The sequence below is a fragment of the Nerophis ophidion genome, linkage group LG27, assembly GCF_033978795.1.
Source record: "Nerophis ophidion isolate RoL-2023_Sa linkage group LG27, RoL_Noph_v1.0, whole genome shotgun sequence".
NCBI lineage: Eukaryota > Metazoa > Chordata > Actinopteri > Syngnathiformes > Syngnathidae > Nerophis > Nerophis ophidion.
The window spans coordinates 11,413,402-11,440,445 of record NC_084637.1 but is presented as its reverse complement, the minus strand read 5'-3'; the positions used below and the strand labels follow the sequence as shown (position 1 = coordinate 11,440,445).

Genomic DNA, 27,044 nt, shown 5'->3' with positions numbered 1-27,044 from the left:
AGTCACAGCAGCTGCATGGACGCCGCAAGCTCCGCAGATCTCCGGTAAGAGGCGACTTTTCACCACATTTTTCTCACCGAAACCTGCCGGTTGACAAGTGGTCGGAACCATGTTCGCTTGACCGCTGTGATCCATAGTAAAGCTTCACCTCCGGGAATTTTAAACAAGAAAACACTGTGTGTTTGTGTGGCTAAAGGCTAAAGATTCCCACCTCCATCTTTCTACTTTGACTTCTCCATTATTAATTGAACAAATTGCAAAAGATTCAGCAACACAGATGTCCAGAATACTGTGTAATTGCGCGATGAAAAGAGGCGACTTTTAGCCGCAAATGGTGCTGCGCTAATATGTCCCCTCCAACCCAAGACGTCACGCGCACGTGTCATCATAGGCGTCATCATTCCGCGACGTTTTCAACAAGAAACTCCGCGGGAAATTTTAAATTGTAATTTAGTAAACTAAACCGGCCGTATTGGCATGTGTTGCAATGTTAATATTTCGTCATTGATATATAAACTATCAGACTGCGTGGTCGGTAGTAGTGGGTTTCAGTGAAGTGAAGTGAAGTGAATTACATTTATATAGCGCTTTTCTCAAGTGACTCAAAGCGCTTTACATAGTGACACCCAATATCTAAGTTACATTTAAACCAGTGTGGGTGGCACTGGGAGCAGGTGGGTAAAGTGTCTTGCCCAAGGACACAACGGCAGTAACTAGGATGGCACAAGCGGGAATCGAACCTGCAACCCTCAAGTTGCTGGCACGGCCACTCTACCAACCGAGCTATGCCGTGAGCTATGCAGTGGGCCTATAAGAAGCCAGACAGACTGACTGGAGAAGGCAGGCTTAAATAATGTCAGTGATTACAAAACACAGGTGCGCATCCGTAACAAGCAGCAGGTGAAAATAATAAGTAACTATGGCAACCAACTCAGATGTGCACAAACAGGAACCGAAGTAGTCCAAAACCAACAGAAAACACAAATTACTCAAAAATCCAATCAGGATATGATCCGGGCAGCGGATCATAACAGAGCCAGATGTTCCCTACCCCTGAACTATATAATTTACCGGAGAAGATGGACAGGACAGAAAAAAGAAAGAAATCACTGAGATATGGGATGAAACACACCTGCGTCCACCTGCAGCAGCTTGAAGATGACTTTCAACTAAATGAAACTATAATGTGATTTATGACCAGAATTTCACTGCATTGGCCCTGCCATGAGCTGGCGACTTGTCCAGGGTGTACACCGCCTTCCGCCCAAATGCAGCTGGGATAGGCTCCAGCAACCCCAAAAGAGACAAGCAGGAGTAAATGGATGGATGGATGGATGGAATTTCACTGCAATAAGTATAAAATCTGATGTGATGCCCTTTCTCACCCCCACCCTGGAGGAAGGACATCTCCAACACGTTATTAAACAGAGTAATAAAACAACAACAACCTGTGTGCAAGGAAGACGAGGTGTGTGCAGTTGACAGAGTGAAAGCCCAGGATGTAGGTTAGCAGAGTAATCCTTTAGGCCGCAGTGAAGATGTCAGTAGGCTAAAGATTACTCCATATTGATGGTGACGTGTTGACAATGCTGCTTGGAAGCTTTAGTGCGAGATTACATACAAATATCAGACTTGCTTTGGTGAGGAAGGAAGCCATTAATTCAACGAGTAAATAGACTGGAAAGGTGCAACACAATGAGTGCCGGAGAGCCTTCGTGTAAACTCATTTAATAATAATCCCGGACAGAATGCTGAACTCACCCAGTTCTCTGCGGGATGGTCCGTCAGTCGTGGCCGCTGTTTGCAGCCCGGACTGGGAATCCGTCTCCTCGCTTCAAAAGCGTTCCACTCTCAAGGAAGGACGCAAGCTCTTCGCGGTATTCGCCATTAAGACAAATGTGAGGGGGAAACAAACGGTGCATGAAGCCTTTCAGGGCTTTCTGTAAGGACAATGAAGGGCAGCGCGCCGCCTCCTGTAGCTTCCTGCACCGCCGCTCGGCTCAACCGCGCCATCTTCTGGTAAGAAGTGGAATTGTGTTCATTTTCACCAGGTCGAATATTCTCAATTTCCATCTATCCATCCATTTTTTACCGCTTATTCCCTTTTGGGGTGGCGGGGGGCGCTGGTGCCTATCTCGGCTACGATTGGACTGGCGTGTTTTTAGACGAAAAACACGTTTATGCAGCTGGTTCGCACGGGGATCCAACCAGCATCTATTAGCCACATGCTAAGCTAACCTGATGTTTCCAAACAAGTTTTAGAATAGTTTTAAGTCAAGATAGCCATCAAAGATGTTCTGTTGAAAATTGTAAAAGCCAGTTAAAGACATATCTGTTTAAGTGTTCATTCCCATAAAATAAGTTTTTCTCTTTTTTTGTATTTCATACACTATTTTTTTTTGTCATATTTTATTATATTTTGCAATGTACTACTTGTAGCACAGACCTGGGCAAATTAAGGCCTGGGGGCCACATGCGGCCCGTTAAGCTTTTGTACATTCCCAAATCATTTTTTTAGATCTTTAAGATGGAAACTGCAGCACGGTGGTGGAGAGTTAAGTGAGTGCATTTGCCTAAAAATACTAAGGTCCTGAGTAGTCCTCGGTTCAATCCCGGGCTCGGGATCTTTCTGTGTGAGGTTTGCATGTCCTCTCCGTGAATGCGTGGGTTCCCTCCGGCTTCCTCACACCTCCAAAGACATGCACCTGGGGATAGGTTGATTGGCAACACTAAATTGGCCCTAGTGTGTGAATGTGAGTGTGAATGTTGTCTGTCTATCTGCGTCGGCCCTGTGATGAGGTGGCAACTTGTCCAGGGTGTACCCCGCCTTCTGCCCGATTGTAGCTGAAATAGGCACCAGCGCGCCCCCCCGCGCGACCCCAAAGGGAATAAGCGGTAGTAAATGGATGGAATATTCCCAATTTAGTTTAGCAAAAACTGGCGTGTTTTTAGATGCAAAACATGCTTATGCAGCTGCTTTGCACGGGGATCCAACCACCATCTATTAGCCACATGCTAAGCTAACCTGATTTTTCGAAAAAAGTTTTAGAATAGGTTTAAGTCAAAATAGACATCAAAGATGTTCTGTTGAAAATTGTAAAAGCCAGTTAAAGACATATCTGTTTAAGTGTGCATTCCCGTAAAATAAGTTTTTATTTTTTTAGTACTTCATACTCTTTTTTTATTATCATATTTAATTTTTATTATCATATTTAATTATGTTTTGCCTACGATGAGGAGGCGACTTGTCCACGACGCCTTCCGCCCGATTGTAGCTGAGATAGGCTCCAGTGACCCCCCCCCCATAGTTGTTTTTTAATTTTTACCCTTCACCTTTGTATTTCACTGCGTTTCGCTTGATTGTTTAGTATGTTGATCGAGAAGGGGTGTGACGTTCATATGTTGTCAATATTCAGTGTTTTATCCTTTATAGTTGATATTGTAAATACCAAATGATTTATTTTCATGTACATTCTGGGTGTCTCATTCGGTAGAAAATGAAAAATTCCATTCCGTTTTTTAATGTTTTAAGTATTCAAAAATACATCATTGTGAGGTTTTGTATTAGTGTTCCTAAAAATAGATATAGAGGCCCCCAAACAAATTTTTTTCTCAAAATTTGGCCCCCCGAATCAAAATAATTGCCCCGGCCTGCTGTAGCCTGTTTGTTTTGATATACTATGTATAATGTTCGGTTAAAACTTATAAAAGCTAGTTAAAAACATATCTGTTTAAGTGTGCATTCCAATAATATAACTTTTTCATTTTTTTTGTAATTTATCTAGTGACACACGCTGATAATATAATCATAATGGGGGACTTTAATATCCATATGAATACCCCATCGGACCCACCGTGCGTAGCGCTCCAGACTGTAATTGATAGCTGTGGTTTCACACAAATAATAAATGAACCCACGCATCGCAACGGTAATACGATAGACCTAGTGCTTGTCAGGGGCATCACCGTTTCCAAAGTTACGATACTCCCGTATACTAAAGTATTGTCCGATCATTACCTTATAAAATTCGAGGTTCAGACGCATGTTCGTCAAACTAATAATAATAATACCTGCTATAGCAGCCGCAACATTAATACAGCCACAACGACAACTCTTGCTGACCTACTGCCCTCGGTAATGGCACCATTCCCAAAGTATGTGGGCTCTATTGATAACCTCACTAACAACTTTAACGACGCCCTGCGCGAAACCATTGATAACATAGCATCGCTAAAGTTAAAAAAGGCTCCAAAAAAGCGCACCCCGTGGTTTACAGAAGAAACTAGAGCTCAGAAATTATTATGTAGAAAGCTGGAACGCAAATGGCGCACGACTAAACTTGAGGTGCACCATCAAGCATGGAGTGATGGTTTAATAACTTATAAACGCATGCTTACCTTAGCTAAAGCTAAATATTACTCAAATCTCATCCACCATAATAAAAACGATCCTAAATTTTTGTTTAGTACGGTAGCATCGCTAACCCAACAAGGGATTCCTTCCAGTAGCTCAACCCACTCAGCTGATGACTTTATGCAATTCTTTAGTAAGAAAATTGAAGTAATTAGAAAGGAGATTAAAGACAATGCGTCCCAGCTACAACGGGGTTCTATTAACACTGACACGATTGTATATACGGCGGATACTGCCCTCCAAAATAGTTTCTCTCGTTTTGAGGAAATAACATTAGAGGAATTGTTACAACGTGTAAATGGAATAAAACAGACAACATGTTTACTTGACCCTCTTCCTGGGAAACTGATCAAGGAGCTCTTTGTATTATTAGGTCCATCAGTGCTAAATATTATAAACTTATCACTCTCCTCGGGCACTGTTCCCCTAGCATTCAAAAAAGCGGTTATTCATCCTCTTCTTAAAAGACCTGACCTCGATCCTGACCTCATGGTAAATTACCGACCGGTGTCTCACCTTCCCTTTATTTCAAAAATCCTTGAAAAAATTGTTGCGGAGCAGTTAAATGAACACTTAGCGTCTAACAATCTATGTGAAACCTTTCAATCCGGTTTCAGGGCAAATCACTCCACGGAGACAGCCCTCGCAAAAATGACTAATGATCTATTGCTAACGATGGATTCTGATGCGTCATCTATGTTGCTGCTCCTCGATCTTAGCGCTGCTTTCGATACCGTCGATCATAATATTTTATTAGAACGTATCAAAACACGAATTGGTATGTCAGACTTAGCCCTGTCTTGGTTTAACTCTTATCTTACTGATAGGATGCAGTGTGTCTCCCATAACAATGTGACCTCGGACTACGTTAAGGTAATGTGTGGAGTTCCCCAGGGTTCGGTCCTTGGCCCTGCACTCTTCAGCATCTACATGCTGCCGCTAGGTGACATCATACGCAAATACGGTATTAGCTTTCACTGTTATGCTGATGACACCCAACTCTACATGCCCCTAAAGCTGACCAACACGCCGGATTGTAGTCAGCTGGAGGCGTGTCTTAATGAAATCAAACAATGGATGTCCGCTAACTTTTTGCAACTCAACGCCAAAAAAACGGAAATGCTGATTATCGGTCCTGCTAGACACCGAACTCTATTTAATAATACAACTCTAACATTTGACAACCAAACAATTAAACATGGCGACACGGTAAAGAATCTGGGTATTATCTTCGACCCAACTCTCTCCTTTGAGGCACACATTAAAAGCGTTACTAAAACGGCCTTCTTTCATCTCCGTAACATCGCTAAAATTCGCTCCATTCTGTCCACTAAAGACGCTGAGATCATTATCCATGCGTTTGTTACGTCTCGCCTCGACTACTGTAACGTATTATTTTCGGGTCTCCCCATGTCTAGCATTAAAAGATTACAGTTGGTACAAAATGCGGCTGCTAGACTTTTGACAAGAACAAGAAAGTTTGATCACATTACGCCTGTACTGGCTCACCTGCACTGGCTTCCTGTGCACTTAAGATGTGACTTTAAGGTTTTACTACTTACGTATAAAATACTACACGGTCTAGCTCCATCTTATCTTGCCGATTGTATTGTACCATATGTCCCGGCAAGAAATCTGCGTTCAAAGGACTCCGGCTTATTAGTGATTCCCAAAGCCCAAAAAAAGTCTGCGGGCTATAGAGCATTTTCCGTTCGGGCTCCAGTACTCTGGAATGCCCTCCCGGTAACAGTTCGCGATGCCACCTCAGTAGAAGCATTTAAGTCTCACCTTAAAACTCATTTGTATACTCTAGCCTTTAAATAGACTCCCTTTTTAGACCAGTTGATCTGCCGTTTCTTTTCTTTTTCTTCTATGTCCCTCTGTGTATCGGCTGGGGACATCTCTGCGCTGCTGGTCCGCTACCCTTGGGATGGTTTCCTGCTGGCTCCGCTGTGAACGGGACTCTCGCTGCTGTGTCTTGGATCCTCTTTGGACTGGACTCTCGCGACTGTGTTGTATCCATTGTGGATTGAACTTTCACAGTATCATGTTAGACCTGCTCGACATCCATTGCTTTCCTCCTCTCTAAGGTTCTCATAGTCATCATTGTCACCGACGTCCCACTGGGTCATTATTGTCACCAATGTCCCACTGGGTGTGAGTTTTCCTTGCCCTTATGTGGGCCTACCGAGGATGTCGTGGTGGTTTGTGCAGCCCTTTGAGACACTAGTGATTTAGGGCTATATAAGTAAAAAATTGATTGATTGATATTTTTAATATCAAATTGGATTAAATTTTGCAATGTTTCTGTTGTTGTATCACGCTGTAGCCTGTTTGTTTTAATTATACTCTTTACAATGTTCTGTTGAAAATGGTAAAAGACAGTTTAAGACATATCTGTTCAAGTGTGCATTCCCATATATAGTTTGAATTTTTTTAGTATTTTATATACTATTTTTATTATCATATTGTATTTTATTTTGCTTATGTTTCTGTTGTTGTATCACGCTGTAGCCTGTTTGTTTTGATACTGTATACGATTTATACTGTTCTGTTGAAAATTGTGAAAGTGAGTTAAAGACATCTGTTTAAGTGTGCGTTCCCATAATATAACTTTTTAATTTTTTGAGTATTTTATATACTATTTTTATTATCATATTTTATTCTATTTTGCAATGTTTCTGTTATTGTATCACGCTATAGCCTGTTTGTTTTGTTTGAACTATTTATAATGTTATGTTGAAAATTATAAAAGCCAGTTAAAGAAATATCTGTTTAAGTGTGAATTCCCATCATATAACTTTTTAATTTTTTTAGTATTTTATATACTATTTATTATCATATTTTATAATATATTTTGCTAAGTTTCTGTTGTTGTATCACGCTGTGGCCTGTTTGTTTTGATATACTATTTATAATGTTCTGATGAAAATTGTAGAAGCCAGTTAAAGACATATCTGTTTAAGTGTGCATTCCCATTATATACATTTTTAATTTTTTGAGTATCATATATACTAGTTTTATTATCCTATTTTATTATATTTTGCAATGTTTCTGTTGTTGTATCACGCTGTAGCCTGTTTGTTTTGATATACAATGTATACTGTTCGGTTGAAAATGGTAAAAGCCAGTTAAAAACATATCTGTTTAAGTGTGCATTCCCATTATATAACATTTTCATTTTTTGAGTATTTTATATACTATTTTTATTATCATATTTTCTTCTATTTTGCAATGTTTCTGTTGTTGTATCCCGCTGTAGCCTGTTTTTTTTGATTGTACTATTTATAATGTTATGTTGAAAATGATAAAAGCCAATTAAAGACATATCTGTTTAAGTGTGAATTCCCATAATATAACTTTTTAATTTTTTTAGTATTTTATATACTATCTTTATTATCATATTTTATTCCATTTTGCAATGTTTATGTTATTGTATCACGCTATAGCCTGTTTGTTTTGATTGTACTATTTATAATGTTGTGTTGAAAATGATAAAAGCCAGTTAAAGACATATCTGTTTAAGTGTGAATTCCCATCATATAACTTTTTAATTTTTTTTAGTATTTTATATACTGTTTATAATCATATTTTATAGTATATTTTGCAATGTTTCTGTTGTTGTATCACGCTGTGGCCTGTTTTTTTTTATATATATATAGTATTTATAATGTTCTGTTGGAAATTGTAAAAAAAAAAAACTGTTAAAGACATATCTGTTTAAGTGTGAATTCCCATTAAATACATTTAAAAATTTTGGAGTATTTTATATACTATTTTTATTAACATATTTTATTATATTTTGCAATGTTTCTGTTGTTGTATCACGCTGTGGCCTGTTTGTTTTGATATACTATTTATAATGTTCTGTTGAAAATTGTAAAAGCCAGTTAAAGACATATCTGTTTAAGTGTGCATTCACATCATATAACATTTTAATTATTCGAGTATTTGATATACTATTTTTATTATCATATTATATTCTACTTTCCAATGTTTCTGTTATTGTATCTATAGTCTGTTTTGATTGTACAATTTATAATTGAACCATATGAAGCACTTTGTGGTCCCTCTCTGTGAGAAGTGCCATATCGATAAAATATACTCACTTACTAATATCCTTCAATTTATCCGCTTTGTCACACTTTAAAAGACGATACTTTCTCGCCATGTGTTTATAGCGTCCGCTCGCTAGATAACCGTTGCCATAACAACACAGGAGAGGGCGAGACTCGTCACGTGACCCAGCAAGATGGCGACCACTTTGCAGAATGGATGGTAGTGTGTGAGTACTTCGTTTTTTTTTTATCAGCTCCCAGTTAGACGGAACCGCCGGTGCGTGGTTTGACTTTTGGCGGCGGGATTTGTCATGATTTAACCAGACAGCGTTTCATTCTTAGCGGTTTTAAATTGCCACGAGTTGTGTTTAGTCTTGCCAACTAATGCAATAAACCTGCTAATGTTAGCTTGTGGCTCAAGCAGAGCTGCTGCTCAATCATTTCTTTATGCGGACTTTTCTATCCTGGCTGTTTTCCAATTCAGACTTTTGGTGACGATTTAGTCTTATTTCTGTGTGTATCTGTTTTTTTTTTACAGGGTTTAAAGGCCTGGGATTTGGATGTGATTTCTCTATTGTTCAGCTCCATCATCAAATTACAGAATCACGATGGCCCTGAATGTGTTTGGTAAGCAACATCGTCTTTAACATTCTAGCCTAATCTAATTGATTTAAAGGCCTACTGAAATGAGATATTCTTATTTAAACGGGGATAGCAGGTCCATTCACAGTGTCATACTTGATCGTTTCGCGATATTGCCATATTTTTGCTGAAAGGATTTAGTAGAGAACATCGACGATAACGTTCGCAACTTTTGGTCGCTAATTAAAAAGCCTTGCCTGTACCGGAAGTAGCAGACGATGTGCGCGTCACGGCTTGTGGAGCTCCTCACATCTGAACATTGTTTACAATCATGCCCACCAGCATCAAGAGCGATTCGGACCGAGAAAGCGACAATTCCCCCATTTAATCTGAGCGAGGATGAAAGATTCGTGGATGAGGAAAGTGAGAGTGAAGGACTAGAAGAAGAAAAAAAAGACAAGGGCAGTGGGAGCCATTCAGATGTTAATAGACACATTTATTAGGATAATTCTGGAAAATCCCTTATCTGCTTATTGTGTTACTAGTGTTTTATTGAGATTATATAGTCATACCTGAAAGTCGGAGGTGTGTGGTGACCACCAGTGTCTCTGAGGGAAGCCACGGAGGAGCCAAGAAAGTCGCAGCTGCCTCTTTAACAGCTGCAGGAGGAACGACACAAGCTCCGCTCATGTTTACGGTAAGAGCCGACTTATTACCACAATTTTCTCACCGAAACCTGACGATTGACATGTGGTAGAGAACCATGTTCGCTTAAAGCTTCACAACAAACAAAGAAACACCGGCTGTGTTTGTGTTGCTACAGCCGGCTGCAATACACCGCTTTCCACCAACATCTTCCTTCTTTGTAGTCTCCATTATTAATTGAACAAATTGCAAAAGATTCAGCAACACAGAGTCCAGAATACTGTGTAATTATACGATAAAAACAGACTACTTTTAGCCGTGATCGGTGCTGAAAGAACATGTCCGCTACCACCGGTGACGTCATGCACGCGCGTCATACGTGTCATCATTCCGCGACGTTTTAAACAGGATGCTTTGCGGGAATTGCAATTTAGTTAACTAAAAAGGCCGTATTGGCATGTGTTGCAATGTTAATATTTCATCATTGATATATAAACTATCAGACTGCGTGGTCGGTAGTAGTGGGTTTCAGTAGGCCTTTAATGTCCTTTGTGTTCTTTAATGCTTGACGTTTATGTGTGCTATGGCTATTAGGTGTTTTTCCCCATCGGCCTCAGTCTTGATAAATCAGGGTTAGGAAATCTATGGCTGTAGAGCCAGATGTGGCTCTTTTGATGACTGCATCTGGCTCTTAGATAAATCTTAGCTGACATTGCTTAACACGATAAGTAATGAATAATTCCGCTGGTACTCACAGTGTTAAAAATAACTTTCAAATTATAAAACATTCTCATGCATTTTAGTCAAACCATCCATTTTCTATTGCACCTGTTCAAGAAGTCGCATTAATGGTAAGAAGTTATATATTTATTATTGGTTAGCTTTAGAATAACAATGTTATTAAAGGCCTACTGAAATGAGATTTTCTTATTTAAACGGGGATAGTAGGTCTATTCTATGTGTCATACTTGATCGTTTCGCGATATTGCCATATTTTTGTTGAAAGGATTTAGTAGAGAACATCGACGATAAAGTTCACAACTTTTGGTCGCTAATAAAAAAACCTTGTCTGTACTGGAAGTAGCAGACGATATGCGCGTGACGTCACAGGTTGTGGAGCTCCTCACATCTGAACATTGTTTACAATCATGGCCACCGGCAGCGAGAGCGATTCGGACCGAGAAAGCAACGATTTCCCCATTAATTTGAGCGAGGATCAAAGATTTGTGGATGAGGAAAGTTAGAGTGAAGCACAAAAAAAAAAAGAAAAAAATCGACGGCTCCAGGCGGCGGCAGTAGGACCATTTCAGATGTAAATGTAACATTTACTAGAATAATTCTGTAAGATCCCTTATCTGCTTATTGTTTTAATAGTGTTTTTGTGAGATTGTAAAGTCATACCTGAATGTCGGATGGCTGCGGTGAACGCCAGTGTCTCTGAGAGAAACCGAGGAGCCAAGATCACAGCTGCCTTTTTGAGCTGAAGTAGGAAGAGGTATAATCCACTGATGTCCCCGGTAAGAGCCGACTTAACATCACAATTTTCTCATCCAAAAACTTGCTGGTTGGCGTAGAGAAACATTTTCGCTTGACCCCTCTGTGTTAAAGCTTCACAACAAACAAAGAAACACCGGCTGTGTTTCGGTGCTAGAGGCAGCTGCAATCCACCGCTTTCCACCAACAGCATTATTCTTTACAGTCTCCATTATTAATTGAACAAATTGTTAAAGATTCAGCAACACAGATGTCCAAATTACTGTGTAATTATGCGATGAAAAGAGAAGACTTTTAGCCGTGTGTGGTGCTGGACTAATATGTCCGCTAAAACCCGAGACGTCACAAATACGCGTCATCATTCCGCGACGTTTTCAACAAGAAACTCCGCGGGATATTTAAAATTGTAATTTAGTAAACTAAACCGGCCGTATTGGCATGTGTTGCAATGTTAATATTTCATCATTGATATATAAACTATCAGACTGCGTGGTCGGTAGTAGTGGGTTTCAGTAGGCCTGAATAATTCCGCTGGTAATCACAGTGTTAAAAACAGCGTTCAAATTATAAAACATTCTCATGCATTTTAATCCAACCATCCATTTTCTATTGCACCTGTTCAAGAAGTCGCATTAATGGTAAGAAGCATTATATTTATCATTGGTTAGCTTTAGAATAACAATGTTATTAAAAAGAATAAGAGTCTTATTATACTGTTGTTATAAAATGTTGGTCTTAAAAATGCACGCATTTAGTTGTATTCAGTGTTAAAAAATATTATATGACTCTCACGGAAATACATTTTGAAGTATTTGGTTTTCATGGCTGTCTCAGCCAAAAAGGTTCCGGACCCCTGCGATAAGTAATGAATAATTCCGCTGGTAATCACAGTGTTTAAAATAACGTTCAAAATATAAAACATTCTCATGCATTTTAATCCATCCATCCGTTTTTCTACCGCACCTGTTCAAGAAGTCGCAGTAATGGTAAGAAGTATTTGACTTATTATTGGTTAGTTTCAGAATAACAAAGTCATTAAAAAGAATAAGTGACTCAAAACATTTAATTAAACTTAAAAATGCATTATATGGCTATCATGGAAATACATTTTAAAATATTTGGCTTTCATGGCTCTCTCAGCCAAAAATGTTCCTGACCCCTCTTATAAGGACACAGTAAATGCATAATGCAGACCATAGACCAGGGGTGTCAAACTCATTTTAGATCAGGGGCCACATGGAGAAAAATATACTCCCAAGTGTGCCAGACATGTAAAATCCCAGCACGATAACTTAAAAATAAAGACAACTTAAGATTGTTTTCTTTGTTTAAAAATTGAACAAGCACATTCTGAAATTGTACGAATTATAATGTTGTTGTTTTTTTGTTACACTTACATGTTGCGGTTAATAGTATTCAGGCTTTATTTGTCGTTATTTATACTTTTCTGAATAAATGATGTCAACTCATTGGTGTTAATTTTCAATCTATCAAGATAAAAACATTTTTTTAATTAAAATTACAGGATGTATTTTTGTTTTGGTATACTATTTATAATGTTCTGTTGAAAATTGTAAAAGCCAGTTAAAGACATATCTGTTTAGGTGTGCATTCCCATATCATAACTTTTTCATCTTTTTTAGTATTTTATATACTATTTCTATTAGCATATTTTATTATATTTTGCAATGTTTCTGTTGTTGTATCACGCTGTAGCCTTTGTTTTGATTTACTATTTAAAATGTTCTTTTGAAAATTGTTAAAGCTTTTGTAAGCTATGTACTAACATCATGTGGTTTATTTGTTTTTACATAAATAGCATAATCTACACAGATACAAAGGATTGCTATTGCGACATCTACTGGACACATTTAGACAAGCAGTTTCTTTCATTTAAACATTTTGGCTAATCTTTATATTTAGCAAACTCATCCCGCTCAAACCTGTTCACGGCGTGGCGCAGTTGGGAAAGTGGTCGTGCCTCCAATCTGAGGGTTACTTCTTCAATCCCCACCTTCTACCATCCTAGTCACGTCTTAGACTTAGAAAATCTTTATTGTCCCCGAGGGGCAATTTGTTTTGCAGCAGTAGTCATTAAAAACAAGGTTTAACAGTAAAAACGAGGTGCAACAATAAAAACGAGGTGCAACAATAAAAACAAGGTACAACAGTAAAAACGAGGTACAACAATAAAAACGAGGTGCAACAATAAAAACAAGGTACAACAGTAAAAACGAAGTACAACAGTAAAAACAAGGTACAAATACATAAAATACATACAACATACAAACCATCATAAGCTAAAAACTAAAAACATTTGTAATACAATAAAAACTAATCACACGTCGCATTCCACTAAAGTGACTACATAGCAGCTTAGCTTGTTTAAGGAGCTCATTTATTAAAACAACAGCTGAGGGAACAAAGGATCTTATGTATTGGTTGTTTTTGGCCTTTCTGTTACTAGGGACGTACCTACATCCTGAGGGCAAGAGTCTAAACTCTAAGAAAAGAGGGTGCTGAGGGTTGGCCAGAATGGCCTTTGCCTTCTGGATGACTCTGACCTGATAAATCTGGTCCGTTGTGTCCTTAAGCAAAACACTTCACCCTTGCTCCTGATGGGTCCTGGTTTGCGCCTTGCATGGCAGCTCCCGCCCATCAGTGTGTAAATGAACGGGTGAATGTGGAAATAGTGTCAAAGCGCTTTGAGTTCCTTAAAAAAGTAGAAAATTGCTATACAAGTACAACCCATTTACCATTTAGGCTCACTTTTATATTTAGCAAACTCATCCCGCGGGCCGGCTAAACCCTGTTCAAACCCACGGGACTTAAGTTTGACACCCCTGCCATAGACCGTTGTATTTGTTGCTGTATGGAGTAGTGTGACTCTAAAATACAACCTCTGACAGGGATCATTTGATGCATTAACATACTGTAAACAGCCTTGTCCAGGGTAAGTTATTTTGAAGACAGGATACCAGGATGGTCGCTGTTACAAAGATAAGGCCCGTGTAGTGAACACAGAATACGCCAAGACAGGAAACGTCTGTTAGTTTGACTGCGCTCAGAAAAGAAAATATGAATATCCATCACTCAATATGTCTTGTCCGCATTCATTTTTATTTTGGGAATAGCTGGAGTTGAACCTCAAGTTCAGTTGTAGAGGAAAATGTATTTAGAAAGGCAGTATGCCTACAGAAGTAAGTTCAAGTAACTGGAGAGTATTGTTAGTCAGTACATTTTTACAGATTTTAAGTATAAAAATTATATTTATTCTTTTTGCGTCCTCAGACCATGATGAATACAGACCACCAGTGTGGAAGTCCTACTGTAAGTATGAGTATTCTTTCCTGTTTATTGTGTCAAGACTTAATTTTCTTCTATTCACCATTATATCCGTGTTCATGTACTTCTGAACATGTAATATTGGTTTACTTGAAAATTGTAACCATCAGTAAATGCTCAGACTCTGAGAAAGTGTAGGGTGGATTACACTTTGCTTTATTCTACTTTTTTTCAGACATGTTGAATTGTGCAAGTATAATCATGTGATGTGCTTTGTTTATCAAAATAAACCAAAGTATAAGAATAACACAATTAAAACTTGCAGTGTATCAGCTCCAGCAGGAGGCGCCACACCCACGCAGGGTGACCTGCACTAGTGAGGTGAGAATTCTAATTTGATTATCTTCATTATTACTATTATTGACTATCTCATGGCGTGGCTCAGGCGGTAGAGTGATCGTCCAGGGGCACCTGGTAAGATTCCACCTTCAGCCAAATTAGTCACTGTCATTGTGTCCTTGGGTAAAACAATTCACCCAATTTGCTCCCACTGCCACCCACACTGGTGTAAAAATGTGTGTGGCAGGCAAAATAGATTCTCAATCTCAGTGTGACCTTCCTGGGTATATAAAGGTTAATAAAACAGCCAGTTAGTTCTTACAGTACCAATGTTGACAAGTAGGACTTTTGAGACAATTATATAAACCGTCACAATATTATTTTTCACTTTCTCATTTCGTTTCTTACTTGTTCCCAAATGCTGATGTGTGTATGAATGCATCCACACCACATCTTAATAAATTCACCAAATTAAGGATAAACTGTCAAGTTCTTTAATTTAAACACACACATCTCTGCCCCTCTAAACCAATTTATCCCAAGGATATCAACTGTATCCATGTCGCTCTTTGCGCTCGTACATAATGCACATGCCACAAACCGCCACGGTCTCCAGGATTTTACTACTACAGTTGGTGATGACCGTGCTAATTCTAATGTGTCCCTGCACCTATAATATTCGGCACAATTTTTTTCCTCCCATCCTTGTGATGCCCATTAAAGAATGGCATTCAGGAAAATTGCCCTTGTGGAAAATTGCCACTACTTACGTTTGCACAATTTGATAATTGAAAGTCAACCATAAATATTTGTCTGTGTGTTGATTTAGAACAGTACTTTTGTTCGAGGCAACAAAATATGCGTCTCTTTTTGTTTGACTCATACGATCATCTCTGCTCTTTCACACACGCCCACTTACCCGCTGGTTAAAAAAAAGTTTCGTTATGTAAGGCCAGCATCATCTCTCAAACTTAAAAAAAAAAAAAAATGATGCTTAGCATTTTTATGATTGGTCATAACATGTATTTTTCTCTTGTAGGTGGACAACCGGCCAAAATACTATGGAAGAGAGTAAGTCCCTGCTCTTTAGTGATGCTTAGTTGTGAGATCATTCAACTTAATTCCTTTGTACAAACTTCAGATGTGTGTTGTGTTCAGGTACCATGGGATGATTTCCAGAGAGGAGGCCGACCAGCTCCTGAGTCAGGCTGAAGGCAGCTACCTCATTCGAGAGAGTCAGAGACAGCCGGGCACATACACCCTGGCGTTAAGGTAGGCACACTCCTTGAATGGTTTCCACGAGCCAAACACTAAGACATGGATGGAAAGTCAGTACATCCCCCTGAGAGCAAGTGTCCTCTGCAGTGGACGTTTGTGTCTTGCATGACAGCTATTTTTTCTGAAACTTGTAACTCTGACAAAAGAAATAGACCAAAAATACATTTCCAATGCAATGTCTGTGAATGTGAACCATCATCGCACATCTGAATGAGCTGGATTTAAAGTGGAGCATCACTATTCATATCTGTGTTCCACCTGCACACATCAAATCCCATGTTCTCCCTCTGGTTATAATTACCTTCCATAAATACTCTTCCGTGAAGGAAATATTTGATTTTGGGTTAATGATCTTACAATGTTGATCCACTAAGGACTAAAGAAAAAAAGTGTTGGCCCAGTTTTTGTCCCTGTACTAAAACTCATTAAGAAAAAGTCCAGATTTGTTTTTCCTGTCACCTGGTGCAGGTTTGGAAGCCAGACAAAAAATTTCCGCCTTTACCACGATGGGAAGCACTTTGTTGGGGAGAAGAGGTTTGAGTCCATCCATGACCTGGTCACAGATGGCCTCATCACACTTTACATTGAGACCAAGGTAAGAGCCTGTAGGGAGCAGCTGGGTTGACTATTTTTATTACATCAAAGTTTCTATTCTTAAAGAGTGTTATCTTTTTGTTAGGCAGCCGAGTACATCGCTAAAATGACCATTAACCCAATCTATGAGCACGTGGGCTACACCACCCTCAACATGGAGCCCACACTGAAGAAACACGTGCCACACAGCCTCGAAGCCCCCGATGGTCCGATGCCTATCAAAGATGACCACAATGCTGAAGAGAGGGTGAGGTTGATGAAGATTATTGATTCCAGATAACCTACAGTATAGCCACATCACTATATCTTGAGGCGAGGTGACCTGAAGTGTATTTTGTACGCCGCTGTCAGTCGTGGTGGTGCGGGCGAGAGGGTCCTGTGTACGTCTGCACTTTCCTAATTAGAAAGTATTGCGGATGAAGCAGAATGGAGATGCAAGATCAAACAAGAAAGGTGAAAGACAAGCGTTTGTTCTGTCGAGGGACCATTTTGTTTAACGATTAAGTGGCAGAAAGAATCACTGTAATCTTATTGGTTCGCTCTCCTCCCAATGACCGGTAACTCTTCCCCACCCTCGCCCTCCCTCCCTGGCTCAGTGTAGAGGTGGCACATTTACTCATCCATGTGGGCTGAAGCACTCGCCTTCAACAGAGAGATGCATGCGTCAGTCTACTTTCAGAGATGTAGAAGATAAGCACTAGGATTTTGTGGCCGACCTGTAGAGCAGATTTGTCTGGACTGGCTGATCGTTGGAGGGTTCTCACACATCTATTTCAGATGCAGCTTTTCTTCCGGGTCTACAGCCTGCTCCTGGTATTTTTGAATTAGTGAAGTACTTGGTGTACCAAACAGGATGCCGAACAGCGAGGCTCTTATCGTTTGGAGAGGTAAAAAACAATCGGGTAGGCGGGCTGAGAAGCGCGTCCGTCAAAAAGGTTCTTTGTTTGCGGCCGCCCTTGGTCTGAAAGGCAGCAGCAGTGACTCCGTTTTAAAGCTGCCGGTCTCCGGCGGCGCTTTAAACCATATGAAGTCGCCATCTAAACCCACATCCCCGTCCACCTTCTGGCCGCCAATCCGATCTTTTGCCCTTTCGCAGCTCACGTCACTAGTGCGGCGAGCCACGCTGAGGGAGAGCGACATGGTGCCCAAATACGAGAAAGTCCACAACTTTAAGGTGAGGTGTTTTTGGTTGTTGCGAGCACAACTTGTGTGTGTAATCGTGTCGCGCATCTGTCATCAGGTTCATACATTTCGTGGCCCTCACTGGTGTGAGTACTGCGCCAACTTCATGTGGGGGCTCATCGCTCAGGGAGTCAAGTGCGCAGGTAAACCTCACACAGGCACATACATAGAACTAGGGGTGGGTATCGTTTACATTTTAACCGATACGAGTAGCAAATCGGCACTTGAAAAACGAAGCCGGTGCCTGACTGGTACTTAGAAAATGGAAAACATGCACATTTTAGTTGAAAGAAAACACTTTTTTTTTTAATGGAATTTTGTGGAATTCAAGTTGAACAGACGTGTAATTAAAATACTTCAATTATAGTCGTCACATTATCGCAATATTTGAATTTCCAGAAAGTAGGAATCCTTAATTATAAATCCAATATTTTCATAGCGAGAACATAAATAAAACTGATGGTTCACCACCTTCTAAATGTGTTTTTCAATATTGTGAGACCCCTTTTGACATGACTTTAAAACCCTTTTACACTGGCTGAGGCTGAGCCAATCAGTGGCCACGATACTGAGCAGCGCGCTCTGATTGGTTTGGTCTCTTCCAGTGGCCAAAACTATTGTAGTATTGATGTTTTGGTTTATTTAGTCATTTGTATGCTTGGAAATTTAGGACCAAAACATTTTGAATATGCTTTAAGACAGTGGTTCTCCAATGGGGGTACTTGAAGGTATGCCAAGGGGTACGTGAGATTTTTTTTTAAATATTCTAAAAATAGCAACAATTCAAAAATCCTTCATAAATATATTTGTTGAATAATACTTCAACAAAATAGGATTGTAAGTTCATAAACTGTGAAAAGAAATGCAACAATGCAATATTCAGTGTTGACAGCTAGATTTTTTGTGGACACGTTCCATAAATATTGATGTTAAAGATTTGTTTTTTGAAAAGAATTGTTTAGAACTCAGTTCAAGAATCCAGATGGATCTTTATTATAATTCCCAAAGAGGGCACTTTAAGTTGATGATTACTTCTATGTTTAGAAATCATTATTTATAATTGAATCACTTGTTTATTTTTCAACAAGTTTTTATTTATTTTTATGTCTTTTTTTCCAAATAGTTCAAGAAAGACCACTACAAATGAGCATTATTTTGCAATGTTATACAATTTAATAAATAAGAAACTGATGACATAGTGCTGTATTTTACTTATTTGTCTCTTTTTTCAACAAAAATGCTTGGCTCTGATTAGGGGGTACTTGAATTAAAAAAATGTTCACAGGGTGTACATCACTGAAAAAAGGTTGCGAACCACTGCTCTAAAAAAATATGCAATGTGGTAAGGCGACAATATTTGAACCGTGATGTTTGGCAAGGGATGATTGTTTATAAAGTGACTGTTAATTAAGCAATACACCCCAAAACAAGAAAGAAAATTGTCATCAATTTTGCAGCAATAGAGAACATAGAAAATCATAAACCACTTGTAGATTAGCAACATTTCTTTAATCTGGTCATAATTCGGATTAGAATGTTCCTGTTTGTGTGTGTATATATATATATATATATATATATATATATATATATATATATATATATATATATATATATATATATATATATATATGTGTATATATATATATATATATATATATACATTGAAAAACATTATCTGATTATGAAGTTCATTTTTATGCATCACACCTTAAATCGGAATACTTTACCGTCACATGCACAGCGCCATACCATAAACGGAAAAATGCGTTATTGCTTTTGCTATTGCGCCATCTCTAGGATGAGTTTGCTCACTACAGGTGCTAAAAAAAGCGGTGACATTGCTGTCGACAAACATAGTTTTGTGCATTTCTGCTTGTCCGATTATGTCAGGGTAATTTTTCCTTCTGTTCACTACTTTTGTTTTTGCTTGTCTCGTTTTTAGGGCAACAAACTCAAGAGTATATAATGCCTCTTGTGTACATGTTGAATCGCAGGAGGCAGCAGCAAGACAATCGCTTCATTCCGAGACTATTTAATTTAGTCCCCCATCCACCACCAAAGTATAGTAGATAGCAGTATAGGATCATTTCAACTCAAATTTCGCAAGATGTGTTTTCATGCGCTACAATCTGAATGACTATTGGCATAAACCACCCGTCTCGATCGGAATTAAATTTTCATCGGAATATGTGTGTGATGGGGTCAGAATATTCTGAATGGCATGTTTACATGAAGCATTTTTATTCCGGTTAGGCTTTTAATCTGATTGAATGTTTCCAAGTGCACAAAGCTACTGTCATTAATGCAAAGTGAGGAAGTGGTTTTGTGGTGGCTACTGGCTGGCTTTCCACTGCTTTAAAGGCCTACTGAAATGAGATTTTCTTATTTACACGGGGATAGCAGGTCCATTCTACGTGTCATACTTGATCATTTCGCGATATTGTCATATTTTTGCTGAAAGGATTTAGTAGAGAACATCGACGATAAAGTTCGCAACTTTTGGACGCTAATAAAAAAGCCTTGCCTTTACCGATGTGCGCGTGACGTCACCGGTGTGAGGGCTCCTCACATCCTCACATTGTTTATAATGTGAGCCTCCATCAGCAAGAGCTATTCGGACTGAGAAAGTGACCATTTCCCCATTAATTTGGGCGAGGATGAACGATTCGTGGATGAGGAAAATTAGAGTGAAGGACTAGAGAAAAAAATAAAAATAAAAATAAAGTAAAAAAAAAAAAAAAAAGCCGATTGCATTGGGAGCGATTCAGATGTTTTTAGACACCTTTACTAGGATAATTCTGGGAAATCCCTTATCTTTCTATTGTGTTGCTAGTGTTTTAGTGAGTTAAATAGTACCTGATAGTCGGAGGGGTGTGTCCACGGGTGTGTTGACGCCAGTCTCTGAGGGAAGTCACGAAGCTGCAGCAGGACAGAAACTCTGCTGATCTCCGGTAAGAGGCGACTTTTTACCACAATTTTCTCACCAAAACCTGCCAGTTGACAAGTGGTCGGGAACCATGTTCGCTTGATCGCTCTGATCCATAGTAAAACTTCACCTCCGGGAATTTTAAACAAGGAAACACAATGTGTTTGTGTGGCTAAAGGCTAAAGCTTCCCACCTCCATCTTTCTACTTTGACTTCTCCATTATTAATTGAACAAATTGCAAAAGATTCAGCAACACAGATGTCCAAAATACTATGTAATTGCGCGATGAAAAGAGACAACTTTTAGCCGTAAGTGGTGCTGGGCTAGTATGTCCCCTCCAACCAATAACGTCACAAACACGCGTCATCATTCCGCAACGTTTTCAAAAGGAAACTCCGCGGGAAATTTAAAATTGTAATTTAGTAAACTAAACCTCCCATATTGGCATGTGTTGCAATGTTAAGATTTCTTCATTGATGTATAAACTATCGGACTGCGTGGTCGGTAGTAGTGGGTTTCAGTAGGCCTTTAAGGCGCTATGAGGGTTGCTGTTGGTGTGTTAAGTTTGGCAATAAAGTTTAAAAAGAGCATTTAAAATTGTGCTTCTGTCGATACGCTAAATTACTTAAGACATTACGTTACATAAAATGTCATTGCCAAGCATTTGTTTAGTTTGCTGCAACTGCATTCATTTTGCACCGAAATTAAGCACACACAGCTTATTTTTTCGGTCTGGGTATTACCGCTAATGCTGTCAACGGTGTTATTATGTTACTGGGTTTCAGTGCCCAGCCCTACATGCAAATAAACTAAACTTCTTATGTGTGTCAGACTGTGGGTTGAATGTCCACAAGCAGTGCTCCAAAGTGGTGCCAAATGACTGCCAGCCAGACCTGCGGCACGTTAAGAAAGTGTACAGCTGCGATCTGACGACGCTAGTCAAAGCGCACAATACCAAGAGGCCCATGGTGGTCGACATGTGCATCCAGGAAATTGAAGCCAGAGGTGAGCGGCGTCGAGAGCTGACTGAAGCAGAGCCTGCTTGTGATCACTTTTGTCGTTTTAACGGTGGCCTCCTCCTGCTCTCCAGGTCTCCATTCGGAGGGTTTGTACAGAATATCGGGTTTCAGTGAGCTGGTTGAAGATGTCAAGCTGGCGTTTGATAGAGGTGAGAGAAGCAGGAAGTAAACTGGCAAGCCCCTCCCCGTCACTGTATTGTGTCGCCAGATGGCGAGAAGGCGGATATCTCATCAAACGCCTACGAGGACATCAACATCATCACTGGAGCACTCAAGCTCTACTTTCGAGAGCTACCTATTCCCCTTATCACATACGACGCCTACCCGCACGTCATAGAGTCCGCAAGTAGGCCCTCACCACTTCACAGGACAAGTTTAAGGACTTTATTTATGTCCTTCCTTTTCTCTTTGCAGAGAACACGGATGCAGAAAAGCGCCTGGAATCTCTTCATGAGGCCTTGAAGCTGCTGCCGCCAGCTCACTGCGAGTCACTGCGGTACCTCATGGCGCACCTCAAAAGGTTACCTTAATTCAGTTGAAATCATCACGGCACTGTTCCCAACAGTAAACTCAGATTATAAATGTACGTTTGTACCGCAGGATGATTAGCCGGGACGGTAAACAGGTTTTGATCAACTGTTAAGAAAAATAAATAAATAAAAAAGTGAATTGCAGTGAATTAAAACAATACTGACAATGCTAAGACTTGCATTTAACTACATTCTATACTAGCGCTCAGTATTACTGCAAGCATTACCCCCAATAAAAGGCTGCTAAATGTAACTGAACTATGTCATCAAAACTTTTTCCTTGCGTCTAAAAACAACTCTGCGTGCGCGGACTTATTATACACGTTCGCAGCCATGCTGTGAGTGCGCATGGCATCTTTTTTTCTCCAGTGCGGTCTCTGTTTGCCCTTTTTTACCCATTGAATGCGCGACCCAAGACCTCCCCTCCTTTCTGATTTGTCACTTTAACCACCTACTGTCGCCTGGTCCGAGCCAATCTGAGGGAGCCTGTTGTGTGGCCCTTCCAAAGATGATTAATCTTTTGACAAAACTGGCTAATATTAGTGTATTTTGTCTTTTTGTTACACGTTTTATGCTACAACCCGTTAAAACCACAGATGTCCCAGGGTCCAGATCTGGTCCCTTTCACTTAATTTTATATGCTCACAAAAGCTTAGAAATAATGTCAATAACGTATTCCTTCTATCTATCTCTATTTTGACATAAAATTACATAAACTGCATGCAATTGCATATATTTTAAACTTTGATGTTTTCTAATACCGTAATAAGTCAATAAATACTATAATAGTATATATTCCAAACATTTTGTTGTTAAATCGAAAATAAATAATTCAAATATCTGGCTGACTAATGATAACAAACAAGTCATTCATCAAATTGTACACTGTAAAAATAAAAAATAAATTTAGGATTTCAAAAAATTAATGAAATAAAAAAACAGCATTTGCCACAATTTTACTGAGAGCAAAAAAGTGGTACCTTTTTAAAAAAAAAACATCCATCCATCCATTTTCTACCGCTTATTCCCTTTGGGGTCGCGGGGGGCTCTGGAGCTTATCTCAGCTACAATCGGGCGGAAGGCAGTGTACACCCTGGACAAGTCGCCACCTCATCGCAGGGCCAACATAGATAGAAACAACCGTAGATTTTTAAACTAGCAGCTCATTCACCAGAATTTTACTGTAAAAAACAGTGGCACCATTTTTCTATTTAGAAATAGTATTAGCAACGTGCTGTAAAAAATACTGTACATTTTACGGTATAATTCTGGTGACTGAGCTGCCAATTAGTTTTTTTTATACCACAGAATCTACATTTATTTATTTGATATTTTTAGTGTACGTAAACAATAATAATAAAATGCATAGGCAATTGTGTGACAATATTATGAGGCGATCCTAATAAATGTATATTCATTTACGAGAAGGACAAGCGATAGATGATGTATATTGTATTGTGTCCTGCTGGGATTCTCAAACTGTGTTTTTCTCGGCTGCATTGAGTGGTACACAAACAAATCACTTGATTGAAGTACAGTGTTTTATTTTTCTACAGTATACTCAAACACAGTATAACTGTTCAAACTTCTTTTAATGTTTAAGTAAATATTAAATATACTTGTTAAATAGAATCTATTCTTTGTTTTTAATGAATACTTAGGTCCACTACGGTACTGTATTTTAATGTTGATCATTATGGTTATACTTGGAGAGACAAGTTTTTTTTGAGGTGGTACTTGGTTTGACAACCACTGATATACTGTATTAAACGATGACTTTAACAATAACAATGTCAAATATGAACATGTCAAAAATCGATATCTTTCACAACTTAATCGAAATAACATCTTCAAAGACATTAACGAAATATTTTTATACGTGTGGCATTATTTGCATTTTGATGTATTCATATGATAAATGTTAGCTCAAATATCGGTCTTCTGATGTCATAATGCCAGAATTGCGAGTGTGACAATGTGATCAAACTTGTGTGTTGTTTTATTCATTTTAAATTAGTCTGTGCTAACATGCTTATTTAAAAAAAAAAAAAAAAAAAATATATATATATATATATATATATATATATATATACATATAGTGGGGCAAAAAAGTATTTAGTCAGCCACCGATTGTGCAAGTTCTCCTACTTAAAATGATGACAGAGGTCTGTAATTTTCATCATAGGTACACTACAACTGTGAAAGACAGAATGTGAAAAACAAATCCAGGAATTCACATTGTAGGAATTTTAAAGAATTTATTTGTAAGTTCTGGTGGAAAATAAGTATTTGGTCAACCATTCAAAGCTCTCACTGATGGAAGGAGGTTTTGGCTCAAAATCTCACGATACAAGGCCCCATTCATTCTTTCCTTAGCACGGATCAATCCGTGATACGGATCAAAAGCATGATGTTTCCACCCCCATGCTTCACAGTAGGTGTGGTGTTCTTGGGATACAACTCAGTATTATTCTTCCTCCAAACACGACGAGTTGAGTTTATACCAAAAAGTTCTATTTTGGTTTCATCTAAACACATGACATTCTCCCAGTCCTCTGCTGTATCATCCATGTATCCATTTTGGATACATACCTACTGTAAAGCATGGGGGTGGAAACATCATGCTTTGGGGCTGCTTTTCTGCTAAGGGGACAGGACGATTGATCCGTGTTAAGGAAAGAATGAATGGGGCCATGTATCGTGACATTTTGAGCCAAAACCTCCTTCCATCAGTGAGAGCTTTGAATGGTTGACCAAATACTTATTTTCCACCATAATTTACAAATAAATTATTTAAAATTCCTACTATGATGAAAAATCGTGGATTTTTTTTCACATTCTGTCTCTCACAGTTGAAGTGTACCTATGATGAAAATTAAAGACCTCTGTCATCATTTTAAGTGGGAGAACTTGCACAATCAGTGGCTGACTAAATACTTTTTTGCCCCACTGTATATAAAATTTTATGGCTCTTTTTTTACCCTTTTTGATCCCTCTTGTCTCTTCCCTCAGGGTGACCCAGTGCGAGAAGGAGAACCTCATGTCCAGCGAGAACCTGGGGATCGTGTTTGGTCCCACGCTGATGAGAGCGCCTGGGCTGGACGCCATGACGGCACTCAATGACATCCGCTACCAGAGGCTGGTGGTGGAAACGCTCATTACCAACGAGGACGTGTTGTTCTGAGAGGCGTCAGAGCAAGCAGGGGAGGGACAAAGGCGAGTGACCAATGAAGTGCATCTTGTTCAACACGGCAGCCTGTCTGTCGGAACACCTGCAGGAAGCTACATAGAAATTTTAGAAGGAAGATATTTCAAAAAGTGCAAACACTGAGCCACATTGTGTTAGAGCAGTCAAGAGGATGCTGTATCTGCCTTCTTGCTGGGTTCAACTTTCTTCCAATTCAACCTGGAGCTTGCTGTCATGAGCCACAATTAATCGATGTATTGCAGTAAGGTTTCCATGGCAACCACAGTAGTAGCATCTCCCTCCTGTTTCTTGAAAATAAAAATGTGATTGTATCTCGGTAAAGCGTAACCTAATGCCACAGAGCAGTATTAACTCTAAAATGAAGAATTGTGTTGCAATGTTCATTTTTCTTCAATACAGTAGTGTCATTTGACAAAAGGCCAAGTGCAGTCAAGTTGCGTTTTGCTTGCCTGTGCACACAAAATATGTGATTTCCACCCCATTTTTGTCGGGGCAGGGGGACATTTATTCAACTCTTAGTTGCAAGGCTTTTCATGAAAAAATTTAAGATGGTTAAAAAACACTTTACTGCTAGACTGTTGTAACAAATGAAAGTGCATTTTTCTATTATATTTTGTGTCTGTCATGTGATTTTTAAAAACGATATATACTGTAAAACCTGTTTGATTTCCTCATGTGCTAACCACCATCAACATTGATGAGCTGAACCTCATGACCACTAATAACCCTTTTATGATCCGTGACACATCATAAGAATGTTTTTTTGTCATTGCTGTACACTATTTTTTCTATATTTTCTGCATGAGGGAATTAAATTATTAAACATGCCATTAACTATGAAGTGTGTTTATTTTACAGCACTCATCTCACTTTGTTGTAATTTCCATAATTTTGATATTTCTTCATTGAAGATTAATAAAAGTCAGCTTTGATTTTTTTTTTTTTTTTTGCTTGGTAGATTTTTTTTTAAATATTTTTTTGTTTTACTTTCATTTCAGGTTAAGTATTACTAGTTCTGTTTTGATCATTTATATGGGTGTGTTCAAGAATATGCAGTTAAAAATGACAAGCTAAATAAATAATACAATTCAGTGACGCTGCGTGTCATCCTCGTCTGTGATTGGTTAAATGTTTAATTATGCCAACGAAGCCGGAAATAGCCAGCGCGATATTCCGTATTTCCTTGAATTGCCGCAGGGTATATAGTATGCGCCTGCCTTGAATTACCGCGTGGTCAAACTCGTGACATCATGAGTGACACTTCCCCTGTCATCATTTTCAAAACGGAGGAGGCTGATTTCAATACCGGTAATTTGAAATCGCACAAAGGGAAGAAGATTAAGAGCTGTTAAGTAGGATTTAAGGTCCAAGCTTACATCACACTCAAATTTTACTGCATGCCTTTGGTAAGTGCCGGAGTGAGAAGAGGTTTTAAAATAATTAGCGCATGCTTACTTTTACCGCATGCTTTCGGTAAGCGCAGGAGTGA

The 27,044-nt window shown here is 39.0% G+C and overlaps 2 protein-coding genes across 5 annotated transcripts in view; one reads left to right on the top strand and one right to left on the bottom strand.

Annotated features, from left to right (window-relative positions):
* Window positions 1-1,968, bottom strand: part of LOC133544074 (FERM, ARHGEF and pleckstrin domain-containing protein 1-like) — a 96,753-nt gene extending 94,785 nt beyond the window's left edge. The window contains exon 1 of one of the 2 annotated variants that reach the window (XM_061889117.1): window positions 1,762-1,968. The gene's annotated coding sequence lies outside the window, so the exon portion shown is untranslated. The remainder of the gene's footprint in view (window positions 1-1,761) is intronic. The other variant, XM_061889116.1, reaches the window with a different exon arrangement.
* On the top strand, window positions 1,483-26,385 carry LOC133544076 (N-chimaerin-like). Of its 3 annotated transcripts, none has more exons than XM_061889120.1 (15): window positions 1,483-2,019; window positions 9,011-9,099; window positions 14,485-14,523; window positions 14,804-14,859; window positions 15,857-15,888; window positions 15,976-16,089; window positions 16,564-16,690; window positions 16,775-16,936; window positions 17,786-17,863; window positions 17,930-18,014; window positions 21,630-21,803; window positions 21,889-21,966; window positions 22,026-22,163; window positions 22,232-22,337; window positions 25,360-26,385. In XM_061889120.1, exons 2-15 carry the CDS (start codon window positions 9,081-9,083, stop codon window positions 25,529-25,531), a joined length of 1,380 nt encoding a protein of 459 aa, XP_061745104.1. In that variant the 5' UTR covers window positions 1,483-2,019; window positions 9,011-9,080; the 3' UTR covers window positions 25,532-26,385. The 3 variants fall into 3 exon arrangements, with proteins under 3 accessions (XP_061745104.1, XP_061745103.1, XP_061745102.1); XM_061889119.1 differs by lacking the exon at window positions 1,483-2,019 and adding an exon at window positions 8,596-8,699; XM_061889118.1 differs by lacking the exons at window positions 1,483-2,019; window positions 9,011-9,099 and adding an exon at window positions 14,326-14,393.
* Window positions 26,386-27,044: the final 659 nt, after the last annotated feature.